Genomic DNA, 18,133 nt, shown 5'->3' with positions numbered 1-18,133 from the left:
CACCAGAAATGATGGATTCTTCGACTTTCAAAAGGTTTACTGCCTCAATAGAGAATATTTTGGAAAATTTGGAAGACATGGATTTTACAGCTTTTGGTAATGTATCAGAAATTTTCAAAATGCTTTCCCCAATTAGAAATGCAAGAAAAACAAAAAAAATTTGTGTATCGCTATTTTCGAACTTCATTTTTTGGTAGATGTAATTGCCTGTGATACATGCAAGGGCATACTGCATTTATATGGCTTCCACCTTGAGTGGTGGCCTTTGCCTTTCCAATTTCACTTGCTGCTGCAAGAAGAAAATCTTCTTTCCTCCTCCCTGCAGAATCCAAAAGGGGCATAAATCATAATGAGACCAGTAGTAGTCCCCTGGAGTGGAAAGGATGCCTGTCATTAGGATGTTACCTTCTGTCAAACATATCTTTGTAAACAATGCTAACATAAGGTGATTCTCTTGCCAGTAATGTCTGACACACATAATTTTGCATGCGTTGTGGCCTTTGACCCAGCAGAGCTTGGTTATTCAGTTCAAGCAGCAGAGCCCTTATGCATTTATGGCTGAGGCACTGAATGACTGTATGCTCCTTATCCATTTCAGTGGAAAAACAGCCAGCTTAGTGTGTCTGAGGAAGCAGTTCAGGTTGACCAAGGTGACTTCCTATTGAAATGGATAATAGTGTTTGTTGATTATTTTTTTTTTCCTACCATCCTTGTCACAGGATTAGAACAAGGGGAGGAGCATCGTAAACAAATTACTACAGGTTTTAAAGCAATAGCATTTACAACCTTGAACTTAGAAGTTAAGTCATTGGTTCTTTCTGTCTCTGGTAACATCATGAAAGGGTTTTTTGAAAGGGTAAATATGATGAAGACAGTGTTTCCCAAGGTACTTAATTTCATATGTGTTTTTCATCTATTGCCCTTCCCCAGTTTTGAACTTTAGAATTAGGACTACAGTCATGTAAGGTTTGTTCCATTGAAATGAGGGTGATAGCACAAAAGCTGCAATAAATGGGTTTTGCTATGCTAAAAATTTTTAGTTTATGACTTTCAGAAATGGATGCTTCATGTTAGGCTGTTAAATGATATTTCAGAACCAGTCATATTTAACAAGTAGTTGTTGATTTAACACAAGCAAAAGTTGTCATGAATGGAATATTAGATGCTAACTATTTGGAACTATTAGATGCTAGCCATTTGGAAAATCAGTTCTTATTCTTCAGTTGGCTTTTTCATACTGGCTGTAAAATACTGATTTCCTTTAAGTCTACTTTGAAATATGATTGTTAATTTTAATAATTTTTAATTTTTTTTTAAGGTGATGATGATGAGATTCCACAGGAATTGCTACTGGGAAAACATCAGCTTAGTGAGTTGGGTAGTGAATCTGCAAAAATCAAGGCAATGGGCATTATGGACAAGGTACACCTTCAGTCTTAAACTCTTTTTGAACATAAAATTTGATAAACATAGACAAACTTATGTCCCCTGTAATAACATTCCACCCTCTACAGGTGTGCACCTTACAGATGCTGTGAACAGTTGTGCTTCTGCTGACCTAGCTGAAGTGCGTAAAAAGTTACCACATCTTAACTGTTACTGTCTCTGAAGTGGAGACATTTTTGTTGAATGCTCCTTCCTGTGTCAATGCTGACTATGTGCCAATATGTAATACCTGTGCCTGAACAGTAAAATCTAAACTAATTACTCTACTTTCACAAGAGCACATCAGTCTATAGGTTTTGCTCCTTACAGCTGTTGTGGAGCAACCGCAGTAAATCAGAGCCTGCTGGCAAGGTAAAAAAATCCACCCTTTCTGCTATATGCCACCAGTGCTGTGTATGTGTATGATGTCCAGCCAGCATCACACTGAATTGCCAGCTTCCAGCATTTCTCCCAAAAGGCCTTTTGAACTTAGAAGATTTAACACCCCAGATGATAATAAGATTAATTTTCTGTAGACTGCATGTTGTGGTTTCTTTGCCATACTCTTCCCAACTTCAGTTCAGGGGAACTTTTTGTTGGTACAAAGTGTATCACACCTCTAGAAACAATGTTCTTGCTTTGCTTACCTTCCTGGAACTCTTGGCTGCAGACAGTCTTATATTAAACTCTTACTCTGCCTGCTCATGACCACTTACTGTGTTTATGAAGTGTCTGTGAACCCACGTACTATGAAAGTCACTCTGAAGGGTTTTCTTTAATCTAAAATTTAGATATTCTTCCTAGACTTTTCAGTCCTCATACCTTCCTTTGCAGGTTGTTGTCAGCCTGAGTTTCTCTTTCCTAATAGTTCTCATCCTTAACCTCTCTTCCCTATTTTTCATACATACATACATATATAAAATCAGTATTTTGTTGCTTCTAAAGGTGGGTGCCAATAGTATCTGAATGAATGAAACCGGTTCTTCTCAAGTTTAGCGTATTCCACAAATTATTTAATCATAATTCTGTAGATCATCAGTAAGTGAGTTTAAGTTACTTCTATCAACTTGCTAGTTCTTTGAATTTAACACTAATATTAAGAATACATTTCCTATCAGGGAATTTTATTTCTGCTTGTTCACGGAATTTGGATTTTCTAATAAAGCTCTACATATGGTCAGTTAGAATTTGTGATTGATACTTGGATTTGGTAAATTTCTCTTTCTAGAAGCAAAAGTGTATAACTATACGACATTAATAATAGATAAGCAATTTTGAATCTATTTCTGTGGATTTTGCTGGTTGAAAATACAGTTTGATTGCAATTTTAGAATATATTTCACCTAGTTTAGTTATATTATCAGCATTCTCAATCATGCTATGTCAGAAACTACAGAAATCAAGATCCAATCCTTATCTGAAATTGCTTACAATCTTAAGTGTTTCACATTCTGTAGCAAGTTCTGTCCTTCATCCATGGACATTCTTCTCAGCAATTGGGAATATTTATGTTCCTGCAGTTGTTTGATGTCTTTCTTTTCATGTTTTAGCTCTCAACAGATAAAACAGTAAAAGTTCTGAATATTTTGGAGAAGAATATTCAAGATGGATCAAAGCTTTCTACATTACTTAACCATGTGAGTTTCAAATTACATAATTTCACAGTATTGTGTAAAATATTTTCTTCACTTGAGTCCTATTTAGTGATAGTTTCCAATACTCTGTATATGTGTGATAGGAGTTTCTCATATAATATGTATGTGATTGCCAAATTTCAAGATTTGAAGTAAAATTCAATTTATTATATTTTTTCAGTACTAAACATGTTTTTCTATAGTACTGATAACTAACAGGTGTATCGGGAGCAACTGAGGGGTTTTTTGTTTAAATTTTAAACATATAGTTTCATCCTGAAGTATTTATGGTAACTGGTGTAATTTGCACCATTAGACATTTCTTTGCTATATGTCCATAAAACATCCCTTAGTAGAAATACTACACTTTTCATGTAAAGTGTATTCTTCTCCTGAGCGTTAAGAAAAGAGAAAGCGCTTTGTTTAGGTCTGTTCTTACACTGCAAAATTAAAGTTGTCAACATAAACAAAATTAACAGGAAATTTAAGATTTTAGGGGTTTTTTTCCTGATACACATAAAACTACATAGGGATTTGGAGTTTTTATGAGGTTGATATGTGATATTTCATATATTTATTTATTTCTACATTTTCAAGTCAAAACAGTTATTCTAGCAAGAATAGAGTTCTTGAGTTTTATAGAAAAAAATACCTTGATCTCCAGACATAGAGAGTAATTATTTATATTGGAAAGGAGGAATTTGAACTTGCAAATGAAAACCAGAGACATATTGTTAGTACCTGAATACTTTCATCTAGGCAGTTTGTAGGGTTTTCAAAGTTTCAGTATACGGTTCTGAATGTCTTTAGCAATATGAAAAATAAGTGAAAAGAAGGTGCTCGTTTACCTGCTTTGCTTCACTGTGATTAAGTCTTTATGCTACTGATTTTAAATTATATTTTTCTTTTAGCTTTTTGGAGTGAAACTCAAGATTATTAAGCAGTTAATGAAATTATCCAATTATTGCAATTCCAAAACAAAGCTTCAACTAAAAAAAAGAAGCAATCTTTAGCCAAACAAGTTTTAAATTTTTTGTAAAACCTATTAAACATGATTCAAATCATTATGGCAAAGAAAGCTTTTGGTAAAGAGTAAGCTTACTTCTTTTACAGTGCATTGAAGATATCCTGCCTCCATGTCAGGATGTTTTTCAGAGGCAGAGTCCACTTGCATATTCTTCTTATTTCCAAGATTAATGAGCAAAAAAAATTTAGAAAATATTTAAAACTACATGGAAAGTTTTTAAGCCTCATTTGTGTAAGGAACAAATTACTTGAAGCCATTCCTTGCAAGAAATTTACAGAGATCTTGTGATTTGCAGATTTCTGTTGATTTTACAGATACATATATATATATATCTCATATATATAATGCACTGTGATACTGTTTTAGATCTTTTACCCCAAAGGAAAAAGGTTGATACTGTTTCACCAACCCCTTATTTTTACAAGGAAAGTCAACAGTGTTAAACTATGGTGTCATACAGGCAGGAAAGATTCTTTTTCTGTAGGCTATATCTGTACCAGAGAAGCTATGAAAAATTCTACGTGGTTTTGCTATAAGTAATGTAATTAAAGTATTTAAGTAGTGCTGGGTGGTCATAATTAACCTTATGTATGTATGGTTTTGTAACTTGTACAGACACAGAAATACAGAGATTCTGTACTCTGTGGACATATTTGATAAGACATGTTTTAAACCCATTCTAATAGATGGGTTCGTCTATGAAGCAGAGAAAGTCATGTACTTAAGTTTCATGTGACTTGTAACAGTCTCTTTGTGTAAGAATTCCCTCTAGTGGCAAAATTAGCCTGATCAAAGCAGCAGCTGAAGGACACTGAAGAAAACGCTAGATGAATGAGTTTAAATTTTGCTTGAGGTACATCAGTCTTAAGTAGAGTTTGTGGCAATCTTCCCTCATAGTTCTTCCCAGTGATATGCAAAAAGCTTCTTTGTTTTCTAGCAGAAGTATACAGTGAGACTTTGAAGACTTGTAAGTAGGGAGACATTACAAACATGTTACTAATAAAAGAAATATTAGTTGATTTCTAAAACAATTTTTGTATCAAAAGGAAATACATGTGTATGTATGTAAGTGTATGAAGGTAATGTAATTACCTTTTACCTGGTAAGAATGAAAATTTGACTTGTTCACACTTTCTTTCCTGTTACAGAACAATGACACTGAAGATGAGGAGAGATTATGGAGAGATCTTATTATGGAAAGAGTGACAAAATCTGCTGATGCTTGTCTTACTGCTATCAATATTATGACATCACCGAATATGCCTAAAGCTGTATATATTGAGGACGTAATAGAAAGAGTTATTCAATACACAAAATTTCATTTGCAGAACACTCTCTATCCTCAGTATGATCCTGTGTATAGAGTGGATCCTCATGGTGGTTAGTATGCTAAGAATTTTTTTAAAAATATTTCCACATTAAAAAATATCAAAACATAATCTGCTGTATGACAATGCAAGTGATAGAACTTTCTGGAATAAGATTTTTATACGCAACTCTTATACTGATAGTTCTTCCATATCACATACAGCATCCTGAACAGCTTTGCGTTACTTTGAGGATGATGAAATGTAGAGTAAAAAAACGAGTGAAGTGTATCCTCTGACTAACTTAGTCATACAACATCTTGGTTTACTGCAGTAATGTCAATGTAAAGTATTTAAGACTAAAGTATTTAGAAGTTTGTCTGAAGTTCAGCTTCTATGTGTAGTTATTATATGCAGGAGTAAGTCATTTTATAGTCATAATTTATATTTTATAATATATATTTAGCATTTAGAGTTTTGTTGTCACATGCATACCTTAAGATGTGGGTGTCCAACTTCAAGAACCTTTCTAAAAATCTTAGATCCAGAATTTAGAACAATTATGAAAAATCAGTATCATGTGAAATTCCTGCTTTCCACTTTTTCTTCTGTAAGCAATTGCTTTTACAAGGTTGTAGTCATGCAGCTGTTCTGGGGACACTTGTTGAGGAAAATTATCTTTCTAATATTTGATGTGAAACATTGAAAAAATTAATGATGATATTTTTTATTTTCTAGGTGGTGTTTTAAGTTCAAAAGCAAAACGTGCCAAGTGTTCCACCCACAAGCAAAGAGTTATAGTGATGTTGTATAACAAGGTTTGTGACATTGTCAGCAGCTTATCAGAGTTGCTAGAGATTCAGCTTCTTACTGACACAACTATTCTTCAGGTAAGTTTTATCAGAAGACTTTCTGTCTGAGAATATTTGTTTTTCTTTTCCCAGAGAGAATGTGAAGTATGATTGTCTCAGTGACATGAAGTATGAAATCAGTACAAACTTTCTGTAGTAGGTAATCTGCAAGAGAAGAGCATTTAATGTTCAAAATCTTTAAGGACTTTTCTTGGACACTTAAGAAAAGTTTAATCTGATTGTATTCAAATTTAGACTCACAGAAACATTTAGGTTGGAAAAGCTCCTTAAGATCATAGAGTGCAACTGTTAACCTAACACTGCCAAGTCCACCACTAAACCATGTCCCGAAAGTGCCTACATGTCTTTTAAATACCTCCCTGGGCAGCCTGTTCTAGTGCTTGATAACCCTTTTGGTGAAGAAATTTTTCCTAATATCCAACCTAAAGATCCCCTGACACAACTTGAGGCCGTTTCTTCTTGTCCTATCGCTTGTTACTTGGGAGAAGAGACTGACACCCACCTGGCTACAGCCTCCTTTCAGGTAGCTGCAGAGTGTGAGACGGTCTCCCCTCAGCCTCCTTTTCTCCAGACCAAACAACCCCAGTTCCCTCAGCTGCTCCTCATAAGACTTGCTCTCTAATATCCTTTAATAACTTTATTTGCAAATAATATGAAGTAATACATCTTGTTGAACCTTACCTGCTGAATGAATAACCTACTTGTGAAACTGCATAAATATCAATTTGTTAGACAAATATATTTACAATAATTTTTTCCATTGATAGGTATCATCTATGGGAATAACACCTTTCTTTGTAGAAAATGTCAGTGAACTACAATTATGTGCCATCAAATTAGTGACCGCAGTAAGTACTTTTTAATTTGTGTTTTCTTGTTCCTGTACTTCTGAGAGTTATTGGGGAATTTACATAGGCTATATTTTCTCTCTGGTAGAGAATTGGAGTTTAGAACTAATTTTATTCATGCATGTTTTACAGTTTGTTAATGTAATCTTGGAACAGTATTAAATCTACCTGAGCTGCCCCTATTTGCAAAGTACTCTATAGGATGAAATCATGGAATCTTAAGGTTGGAAAAGACCTCTAAGATCATCAAGTCCAACCATTGACCCAACACCACCAAGTCTACTAAACCACAAAATATTCTACTTAAGCAAGGAACTTCTTAATTTTGCTTATGTTGTTTAAAGTGTAAACACAAACCCCTTCCTCTTACCTGTCCTTTCTTATATTAAGAAATCTTAGCAATGTGGTTTTCCTTATTTCCTATGTTAAGATTTGAATTTATGCAATGGAACAAGGTATAGAACTAGTAGGCTACTTCTATATAATAGAATAAAATCTTTTCCTCAGAAGAGGTGGCTATGTGAAAAATTCAAGGGGCAGATAAAATGTTATTTCAGGAAAAATGCAGCGCAACGCAGATGTGCTTGTTCAAGTGCGAGTTTTCCATCTTTGTAAGGATGATATACTCTGGTATTCTGCCTGAATAAGAGGAGAGGCAAACTCTACCATCCTGACCCTGTAAATTGAAAGAATATTTCATGTCAGGCAAACATTAAAGCTTAGGATATGAAGCAAAACTGGTTTTTCAAATGTGATCTAAATCCATACATGTGTTCACGTAATTTTTGTTACCATAGAGTTTTGCTCTGTATTGGAGTCTGAACGCTTAGTATTACACTGTTTTACTTTCCTGTATAGTGCATTCTACCATTGATAGAAATTTTAAAAACATAAGGTATTTTTAAAAGTTATTACACATTTATGTTATTTGAAGATTTTTTTAAAATCTGTATTTGAAAAAGTTTTAATGTATTTTATAAAGAAATGCTTGCTTTGAAAAAACAAAGTAATGCATTAGAAACAAAGTATGCATTAATTATAATTTAAATGTCATGTAAAGTGTATGTTTCTATATGTAATTTTTAACAATATATTTAACAAATGATATTTTATGTAACAATAAATAATTTTCTAACAATCCTGTAACTGTTAAATAGGTGTTCTCCAGGTATGAAAAACATAGACAGTTAATACTGGAAGAAATTTTCACTTCCCTTGCAAGACTACCAACTAGCAAGAGGAGTTTGAGAAACTTCAGGTAAATTCTGACATACATTAATGTAGTGGGTTGACCCTGGCTGGAGGCCAGGTGTCCACCAAAGCTGCTCTGTCAGTCCTCTTGCTCAGCTGGACAGGGGAGAGAAAATACAATGAAAGGCTCATGGGTTGAGATAAGGACAGGGAGAGGTCACTCACCAATTACCATCACATCCTTCAGGACCAGACTGCTCCAGCGTGGGTCCCCCACAGGGTCACAAGTCCTGCCAGCAAACCTGCTGTGGCATGGGCTGCTCTCTCCACAGGTGAACAGGTCCTTACAGGAACCTGCTGCAGCGTGGGCTTCCCACAGGGTCACAGCCTTCTTTGGGCATCCACCTGCTCTGGTGTGGGATCCTCCATGGGTTGCAGCTGGAATCTCTGCTCCCCCCTCATCCTCCATGGGCTGCAGGTGGACAGCCTGCCTCACCATGGTCTTCTCCATAGGCTGTAGGGGAACATCTGCTCTGGCACCTGGACCACCTCCTCCCTGTCCTCCTTCACTGACCTTGATGTCTGCAGAGTTGTTCCTCTCACATATTCTTACTCCTCTCTCTGGCAGCAAAAGTTACCACTAGGTTGTTTCTTTTTTTTCCCCGCCTTCTCAACTCTGTTGTCCTAGAGGTGCTACCACCATTGCTGATGGGCTCAGCCTTGGCCAGTGGTGGGTCCGTCTTGCAGCCAGCTGGCATTGAATGTTGTACATGAGGGAAGCGTCTAGCATTTTTTCGCAGAAGCCACCCCTGTAGCCCCCCTGCTACCAAAACCTTGCCACACAAACCCAAAACAATTAAGAACTTGTAGACAGTAGCATTTTCAGGTTTGTAGATGTAGGATTTTAGGCTTCAGTATTAATTAATACTTCAGAAATCTGCAACTCCACAAGCTGCTCTTTATTAGAGATTGGTATTTCAAAACAATGAGAGCAGAATTACCTGGCAAATATCTTGTAATAATCGCTGTTTCTTATGCCATCACATTTGTGCCTGCTTACAAAAATAATTATTTGTCTTATTATTTGTCTCACTAAGGACCTAAATGTGTGTAATGCTAATGTGCATTCAGAGGGGTTTTTTGTTGGAAAATTCCTTGATTCTGTTTGTATGGAGTTACCTAACTTCTTCATTGCTAAAGCTTAATAGGAAAATTCTGGCTGAATTTCTTTGCGGACACACTCGGAGCACTCTTCCCAGGAAGGAAATCAATTTAATATCCCTTTGAATGAGTTTCATTTAGGAACTATTCTGTTCACTTCAGCTGTCTTTTAAACACTTCATCTGGATTTCAGCGCATCTTCAGAATAACAGTATAGGCTCAGGTTCAATCTGAGAGAGAATCTGATTTGAACTGGATTTCAGTTAAAATTGAGGTTGGGACACCTTAAATTATTCTAAAACATTTGTTGTTGGTGTTGATTTTGTTCCCTGCTTGCATACATCTTGCCCTCTGAGAGACACAAATTGTCAGTTAAATACCTGGTCTGCCCCAGGGTGGATCAACAGGAAATATCCAGGAAAAGAAATGCACTGAAACATTGAAGTTGAATTCAGCAACCCTAATGTTAACATAAGTGTGTGATCCTAGTATTTGCTATTGTTTTGGTTATAGACATCAGAAGGATCTAGCAAATTGGAACATGGTAGGAATAGGAGCATAAATGGTAGCTATGCTCTTTGAATTAGGACCTGTACCAGAAAGAAGTCACCATCCTAAGGCCACAATGACTGCACTGTTTATCTCTAGAGTCCTAACCCTGGTCTGTTAAAGGTCATTCTCTAACTGTGGCTACAGTAATCAAGGGTACAGCTTACACAAAATTTGATGTGGAAAGTTTTTTCTCTCTATAAGTGGTGAAAGATAACTTCATAAAGATAATAATTACAATCTGTGACCAGTTAGTATTTTGATAATTTATGGAGAATGATGTCAGGGATTACCACCTTTTCATATTGTTAAGCGTAGCAATAGGTGGTGTTCTTGTATGTACGGGTAGTAAACACCATACTATTTCTCAGGAAACATCATGGGAGAAACATGGAGTGTATTCATGCTGGTCTTACCAACTTACAGACACACTGAAGACACGTTTAAAGACACCTGGATGCTGAAGTTCATAGTCTGTTATGCTACCTCAGATTGCCATAAGTGTAATTCTTGTAGAAGTCAGTCCAGATCATGGTCACTATTTTCTGTTATTTAAAAGTCCTGCACGTTTCACATACATTAAATAATATATAAGTAATAAATTATTAGGGCAACAGTTTAAAGTCTTTTTTTGTGTGTTGTGTTGAAATGGATATGGCATTATACATAGGAATATATAGCATATAGGATGTAGGTGTTTGATTTATTAAATATTCCTGTAGATTTTTCAGCTGCTGAACTTCACTGATACTCTGATAGCCTATCTGTGGGCTGTTTCATCTTTCTGCCTGAGAATAATAATGTTTTTTGTTAAACCAAATCTTACTGCATAAGAGAGAAGCATATAACTAGATAAAAGTCTAGAACACAGATTTCTAGCTGTGGCAATAATTTTAGATTGATACTATTTAGGACCAAAAAAATTTTTGTTTGTCTTTTTTGCTTAGATTTAGTTTTAATGCTGTCTTTTCTTATTAACAGGCTAAACAGCAGTGACACTGATGGAGAGCCTATGTATATTCAGATGGTAACAGCACTAGTTCTGCAGCTTATTCAGTGTGTGGTGCACTTACCATCAGCAGAAAAAGATTCTAATTCAGAGGAGGAATCAAACAAGAAAGTAAGATAATTTTAAAAAGCGATAACTTTCTTTTTTTGTGCAGGAATGACTTTGTGTGTTTGTAGGCATAATATTTTATTATGGTGCTCTAGTAATCAAACCTTGTAATTCTATGTCTGCTGTAATTATTTGATGCATGAGAAATGCTGATCTGGAAATCATATTTCTGTGTATGCTAAAAAAATAGACAAATATATCTTGTTATTTTTAGGTGGATCAAGATGTGCTTATTACTAACTCATATGAAACGGCCATGAGAACAGCACAAAACTTCCTTTCTATTTTCCTTAAGAAGTAAGTACTGTTGCAGTCTTTAGCATATTGATGAAACCAACTCCAAATAAAGTCTGTCATATCTTAAGACAAACCTAACCACTGGCAATACTAAATACCTATTTGTAAAGTTATTTATAACAATATACTTTATAGATCCCTAAGAGAGCTACCTGTCTGGACAAAAATTTTTATGGAACAGAAGTTCTGCAGAGTTCTTCATATGTTTAAGAATCTGTTTGATAGTTACATAAGATCCTTTTATTAGAGGTCAGTTACTCATCTGAAACCTGGAAGAGAAGGCTGAGTAAATATTTAAGCAGTGAAATCATATTCATTCAGTCATCAGAATGACAAAGATATAAAAAACTTAAAGATTACTTTCAGTTAGCTGAAGTTAGGAATGTCAATAGCTCAACAGAGGGAAAAATATAGTATACCTGAATAACTAAAGGATTTCTAAGAGTAAGTCCTGAGGTTTTTATCGTGTTAATTTTTACTTTTAAGCTGAAAAGCTATTTAATAACCATCTAGCAATCTCTCTGCATACTACTGGTATCATTAAAGTTAAGGATGCCATATAGAAGCAAAACACTATTGGGTATGTTATCTTTCGATTTTTTGCATTCTGATTTTAACCTTTGTGGAGCAGAATACTGAGACGTCTTCTCACTGTCAGGTAAATCAGACCAAGCTTAAGGAATATAGACACATCATCTCCTAAATACCCCACTCCAGTTTGAGCTTTACGATTTTACCTACCTTGTGCATCCACGTTAATGCAGACTTTGCTCAAAGCAATGAATAAAAAAAAATCTTAGGAACAAAATTCTGCTATCGTGGATTAACTGCTTTAGTTGCAGTGCAACTTGGAGTTATAACTTTTTAAACTATTTCTCTGTAAATTAATAAACTTTCTGCTAATATTTCAGCTTTTTTTGCAATTGCATAAAACTTTTTCTGATTAAACGTAGGATTGCTTATGTTTACATCAGAAGAAAAGCTTAAATGGCTCTTAAATTTGCTAACAAAATGCATTTTTCTTTTAAACAGGTGTGGCAGTAAACAAGGGGAAGAAGATTACAGGCCACTGTTCGAGAATTTCATTCAAGATCTTCTTTCCACAGTCAATAAACCAGAATGGCCAGCTGCAGAATTGCTACTTAGCTTATTAGGAAGGCTATTGGTAAGGGATTCTTGTTTTTAACTATTAGATTAATTTGTTTCTCATTACAATGAAGATTTGTTTATTTCAGCTGAAACTACTACAGGAATGCTGATGGTTGACAGATATGCAGCGTTTAAGGATTTTCTTACATGTATCACTACTATGTAATACATAGATAATAAAATCTGTTAAAGATCATATGTGCACAGTTTCTCATGGAAGTCCACTTCCACTATTCCATGAAATTTTCAACATGAATAAAATGCCATTGTATAGTATCTAATAAGTGCAGGTGTTCATTTGGAGTAAAGTCAGACTAATAGCTGTAATTATTCATGCTAAATATCTCCTGGACTATTCCTTTGGCACAGAACCTGAAAACAATTAAGTGGTTTGGTTTTTTACCAATAATAGCATTTACTTGTGATATTTTACAGAACGTGAATATTTTTGTTGATGTAATTTTTGAGAGTTGGTCTTCAGTATTACAATGTAATTTACACAGTAATTCATGCTGTTTCTTGGAAAAATATTTTATGGTCTTGTTCCTGGTAATATCTAGCTTTCTTTATACTTGTGTGAATAATGAGGAAGTTATTTTATGGTGCTTAAGATCTATAATATTGCAAAGGATATCTGCTGTACAATTTATACATATTTTGGGAAAGAGAGAAACCTAATAAAGGAAGAAGCATTAATGTAACCTAAGTAGTGTATCTGTGATGTAATAGTAAATTATATAATTTTATACAGCATGGAAGTTACGTGGAATTTTTAGTAAGATCAAGCAATCTCTTGTGAGAAGAATCTCAGTTACATAAGTAAGTATTTGGTTTTAATAGCGCATTCTGTTTTTCTTAGGTTCACCAGTTCAGTAACAAATCTACAGAAATGGCGTTAAGAGTTGCATCACTTGACTATCTTGGAACTGTAGCTGCAAGACTGAGGAAAGATGCAGTCACTAGCAAAATGGATCAAGGATCTATAGCCAGAATCCTCAAACAGGTGTGTGAGAGTTCCCATGCCAGATGGGATGTATCCATTCAAATACTTGAAAATTTTAAAGATGTTTGAAAAAGTGTCATTGTGAAGAATCAGTCTTCATTGTTCAGATTTCTGAATCAAATAGACTCACTTTATCACTTTTGTTAGCTTATGTCTTCCTTGCACCATCTCTGTGGTGATCATATGAAGTAGTTAATTATAGCAGTTAAGCCAGTTTTCTTGTGATAATACAGAGGAAATAATGGGGCAGCAGTTGGATTTTATCTTAAGAAGCCTTAAAAATACATATGTATGTGCCTTTCCTGTTGCAAAGGGGCAGCTGAGCTTCTAGCACTCATATACAAGCATTAGAATGTTACACTGTTAGGCCTGTAAGGTTAGTTTTTAGCTGGTGTGGTCATCTTTTTTTCTTTTTTTTTTTTTTTTTTTAAACTGGACTTGAATATATCTTTCATTAGAGAGTGCATGTTTGCATTTCTGCTAATGCTGCAAGGTTGTCAACAATTATCAAAACACTATATGCATTTGGGTTCTATATAGTACATAGTATGATGAGGAAAAGCTCAGACTTCATGTGTCCTTTTAAACATACAGACTTACACATTTCTTATGAACGCTATACATTTCTTCCTGAACTACTAACTCTTCTCAGCATGATCTAAAGTTGAGTAGTCATATCAAGTTCATTTCCCTTTCAGTTACCTGAAAAGACCTATTACATGTACTTTATAATGACCATTACAGATTTATGTTGAAGGAAAAACTTCTGCACTTTTCGGGCATTCAAATAAAGAGTCAAAATTCATCTACTCCTTTATGAGGCTGATACTTGCCATAACTTTTGTCGATTAGAATATTCTACAACATGTAGTGTCAAATCTCTATGTCTATGGCTTAATATAATTCATACTTTTATGTGCTAAAGGATTATAACTCTCTGTTGGCAGTGATTCTGACAATTCTACATTAGACTTCATAAGGAAATACTTTAGAAGATTCCTTTTCTCTTTCTGTATCTCCAGAAGTTATAATAGTATTGGAAGACATTCTAAAAAGATGTATACCTGAGAAGTTACTTGAATTTTTCTATTTGTTTTGGCGTTTTTGCAGGATCAGGCAGTAACTAGGTATTGGCATCTGCAGAAAATAAAATTCCTGTGGGCAGTTGAGTGCTAAAAGCATTTTTTCAGTTACTCAGGAAGCTTAACATCAGTACTTACTTAACATTAAGTACCATCCTTGTACCACAGTACTATCCTTGCATTGTGAAAGGTGTGTGTTATTCTGTAGCATCAGTCAGGGTAGACAGTGTGTTGTTTATAAATAATTTGTAACATAAGAACAAGTAAATACTTGGAAATGACAGCTAAGCTTCACTTTGCTGCTCAAATGGGAAGAAAATAAGAAAGAAGATCCATTGGTAGTAATACTCAGCTGTCGTCATCAGAAAGTTAAATTCTTATTTCCATTCAGAAATGAACTTATACCTCTAGAGATTTTTCTTTCCTGCTGAATTGAATACTTGTCTCTGCTGGGTATTTCTCTGTACACTCTGATATCATTACCAGGATATTCCCCAGTGATTGATAAATGCTTATAACTCTCTCTGCTGTGGAACCCCTGACCCATAGAATTAGATTTAGGAGAAAATCTGTTCTCTTTTGACATTTTTAAACAGTAGATTTTTTTCATAGAAATCTGTCATAGATTGTCAAGTTGATTTGAACACTTATGCATACTTTTCATTAGTGTATCTCTTGATACACTGATGTTCTGGACTTGTAACTGTACCTTTCTCCACTTGCTGAAGTTTGCAAGCTGTATTATGTGCTGTATTTGTGACAGGATTCTCAATCTGTGCAGTTCATACAGAAGTTAAGATGGTTATAAGTTACGAGTTTTATTGCTGAAGAAGAAAATTTTTTTTGTTGCTGAAGAATTTTAAGCTAGAAATTGTTCTTCTACTTTTATTATCAATATTGAATATGATTTGTTGTGGGCTTCACAGTTTCTCTTTGTTCTGAGTTTTTTACTTGTTTGAAAATAGTTAGGCGCTTAAGGTTCATCAAGCAACCCTTTTATTCAGCCAGTTATCCACAGAATTTAACATTGGTTGAAGGCCGGAATTTTGAATCACAATTTGTACGTATATTAGGGTGCCAAATGTGTATATATAAACCTATATCAGTATTATATGCATTGAAGACAGGTTTTGAACTCTTGAACTCATTCATTTTGGGAAAAAAAAGTCTTTTTGTCTGCAGCTGCAAAGACTTGTGTATTTCAGTATAATACTAAGGAAAAAAAGGGTGGTTTACGGGTTTGGTTTTATGCTGTCTTGTAGATGTTGAGAAAGTTAGTTTTGGACTCATGCACAAGTTCATTGATACTCATTTATTCTGTATAACCTGTATATGGAGACAAGTACATTGTCTTGTAGTCATATACAGGACTGTTGTTAGATTGACATAGGCTAGAACTATTTAAGAGATCAGGACATACATAGAATAGTTTGGGTTGGAAGAAAGCTGTAAAGGTCCGTGCAATGAGCAGGGACACCTTGAACTAGATCAGGTTGCTCAGAGCCCTGTCCAGCCTGACCCTGAACGCTTCCAGAGATGGGGCACGTACCCCTCTCTGGGCAACCTGTTCCAGTGTTTCATCACTCTCATCGTAGAAAATTTCTTCCTTATATCTAGTCTAAATCTACTCTCTTTTAGTTTAAATCCGTTACCCTTTGTCCTGTTGCTGCAGGCCCTACTAAAAAGTCTGTCCCCATCTTTCTTACAAGCCCCCTTTAAATATTGAAAGGCCACAATAAGGCCCCGGAGCCTTCTCTTCTCCAGGCTGAACAACCCCAACTCTCTCAGCCTGTCCTCATAGGAGAGGTGCTCCCGCCCTCTGATCAGCTTCGTGGCCTCCTTTGGACTCGCTCCAACAGCTCCATGCCTTTCTTGTACTGAGGACCCCAGAGCTGGATGTAGTACTCCAGGTAGGGTCTCACGAGAGTGGAGCCAAGTAGAGGGGCAGAATCACCTCCCTCAACTGGCTGGCCATGCTTCTTTTGATGCAGCCCAGGGTACAGCTGGCTTTCAGCTTTTCATCCACCAGTACCCCCAAGGCCTTCTCTATGGGGCTGCTCTCAATCCCTTCATCCCCCGGCCTGTATTGATACTGAGGGTTGCCCCGACCCATGTGCAGGACCTTGCATTTGGCCTTGTTGAACCTCATGAGGTTCACATGGGCCCACTTCTTAAGCTTGTCCAGGTCATTCTGAATGACATCCCATCCCTCAGGCATGGCAACCGCAGCACTCAGCTTGGAGTCATCTGCAAACCTGCTGAGAGTGCACTCAATCCCACTGTCTCTGTCATTGATGAAGGTGTTAAATGGAACTGCTCACAATATGTACCCCTGAGGGACACCACTCAGCACTGATCTCCATCCAGACATTACCCACTGGATGCAACCATTCAGGCATTTTCTTATCCACCAAATGGTCCATCCATCAAAGCCATCTCTCTCCAATTTAGACAGAGGATTTTGTGGAGGAGGCCTTAAGAAGTCCAGAGAGATGACAGCTGTAGCTCTTCCCCCTGTCCAGTCACTCCATAAGAGAAGGCCACTATGTTGGTCCAGCAAGACTTGCCCTTGGTGAAACCATGCTGGCTGTTTCGAATCACCTCTATGTGCCTTATTGACGTGGTTTAGGCCCAGCCGGCAGCAAGGTACCACACAGCTGCTCGCTCACCCTCCCGCAGCATGATGGGGAGGAGAAATGGACCACCTTCCCGGGCTCAACTTCTCTCCATGCTTCAACCTCCGCCCCCCTCAGCAGCACGGGGCCGGGGGGGGAATGGGGGTTGCGGTCAGTGCAGCGCACGTTGTTTCTGCCGCTTCGTTGTCCTCAGGGGGAGGACTCCGCTCATTGCTCCCCTGCTCCAAAATGGAGTCTCTCCCACGAGCTACAGTCCTTCCCAAACTGCTCCAGCATGGTCTCTTCCATGGGGTGCAGACCTTTAGGAGAAAACTCTTCCAGCGTGGGTCTCCCACAGGGTCACAAGTCCTGCCAGCAAAACCTGCCCTGGCGTGGGCTCCCCTCTCCACGGGTCTACCAGTCTGGCCAGGGACTTGCTTCAGCCCGGGCTTCCCACAGGCCACAGCCTCCTTCAGGTGCCTCCACCTGCTCCAGCGTGGGGTCCTCCACGGGCTGCAGGTGGAATCTCTACACCCCCTCATCCTTCCTCCATGGGCTGCAGGGGAACACCCTGCTTCCCCATGGTTTTCACCACGGGCTGCAGGGGGATCTCTGCTCCGGTGTCTGGAGCGCCTCCTCCCCCCTCCTCCTGCACTGACCTTGGTGTTACATCCTCGCACTTCCAGCTCCAAAAAACACTTCCCCCCTTCTTAAATATGTTATCACAGAGGCGCTGATTGGCTTGGCCTTGGCCGGGGTGGGCCCATCTTGGAGCTGGCTGGCATTGGCTCTGTCAGACACTGTGGAAGCTTCTAGAAGCTCCTCACAGGAGCCACCCCTGTAGCCCATGCCCCCA

The 18,133-nt window shown here is 37.1% G+C and overlaps 1 protein-coding gene across 6 annotated transcripts in view; it reads left to right on the top strand.

Annotated features, from left to right (window-relative positions):
- The window catches only part of NIPBL (NIPBL cohesin loading factor), a 166,781-nt gene that overhangs the window by 125,605 nt on the left and 23,043 nt on the right, over window positions 1-18,133 (top strand). For all 6 annotated transcript variants that reach the window (XM_075740677.1, XM_075740680.1, XM_075740679.1 and 3 more), the window contains 11 exons: window positions 7-96; window positions 1,319-1,422; window positions 2,976-3,062; window positions 5,235-5,466; window positions 6,132-6,283; window positions 7,033-7,113; window positions 8,271-8,371; window positions 10,996-11,134; window positions 11,346-11,428; window positions 12,461-12,593; window positions 13,437-13,580. In XM_075740677.1, coding sequence (XP_075596792.1) covers window positions 7-96; window positions 1,319-1,422; window positions 2,976-3,062; window positions 5,235-5,466; window positions 6,132-6,283; window positions 7,033-7,113; window positions 8,271-8,371; window positions 10,996-11,134; window positions 11,346-11,428; window positions 12,461-12,593; window positions 13,437-13,580 — 1,346 coding nt within the window. The remainder of the gene's footprint in view (window positions 1-6; window positions 97-1,318; window positions 1,423-2,975; window positions 3,063-5,234; window positions 5,467-6,131; window positions 6,284-7,032; window positions 7,114-8,270; window positions 8,372-10,995; window positions 11,135-11,345; window positions 11,429-12,460; window positions 12,594-13,436; window positions 13,581-18,133) is intronic.

This window comes from Balearica regulorum, chromosome Z (assembly GCF_011004875.1).
Source record: "Balearica regulorum gibbericeps isolate bBalReg1 chromosome Z, bBalReg1.pri, whole genome shotgun sequence".
NCBI lineage: Eukaryota > Metazoa > Chordata > Aves > Gruiformes > Gruidae > Balearica > Balearica regulorum.
The sequence above is the reverse complement of the archived record's forward strand: the minus strand, read 5'-3'. Positions and strand labels throughout refer to the sequence as shown.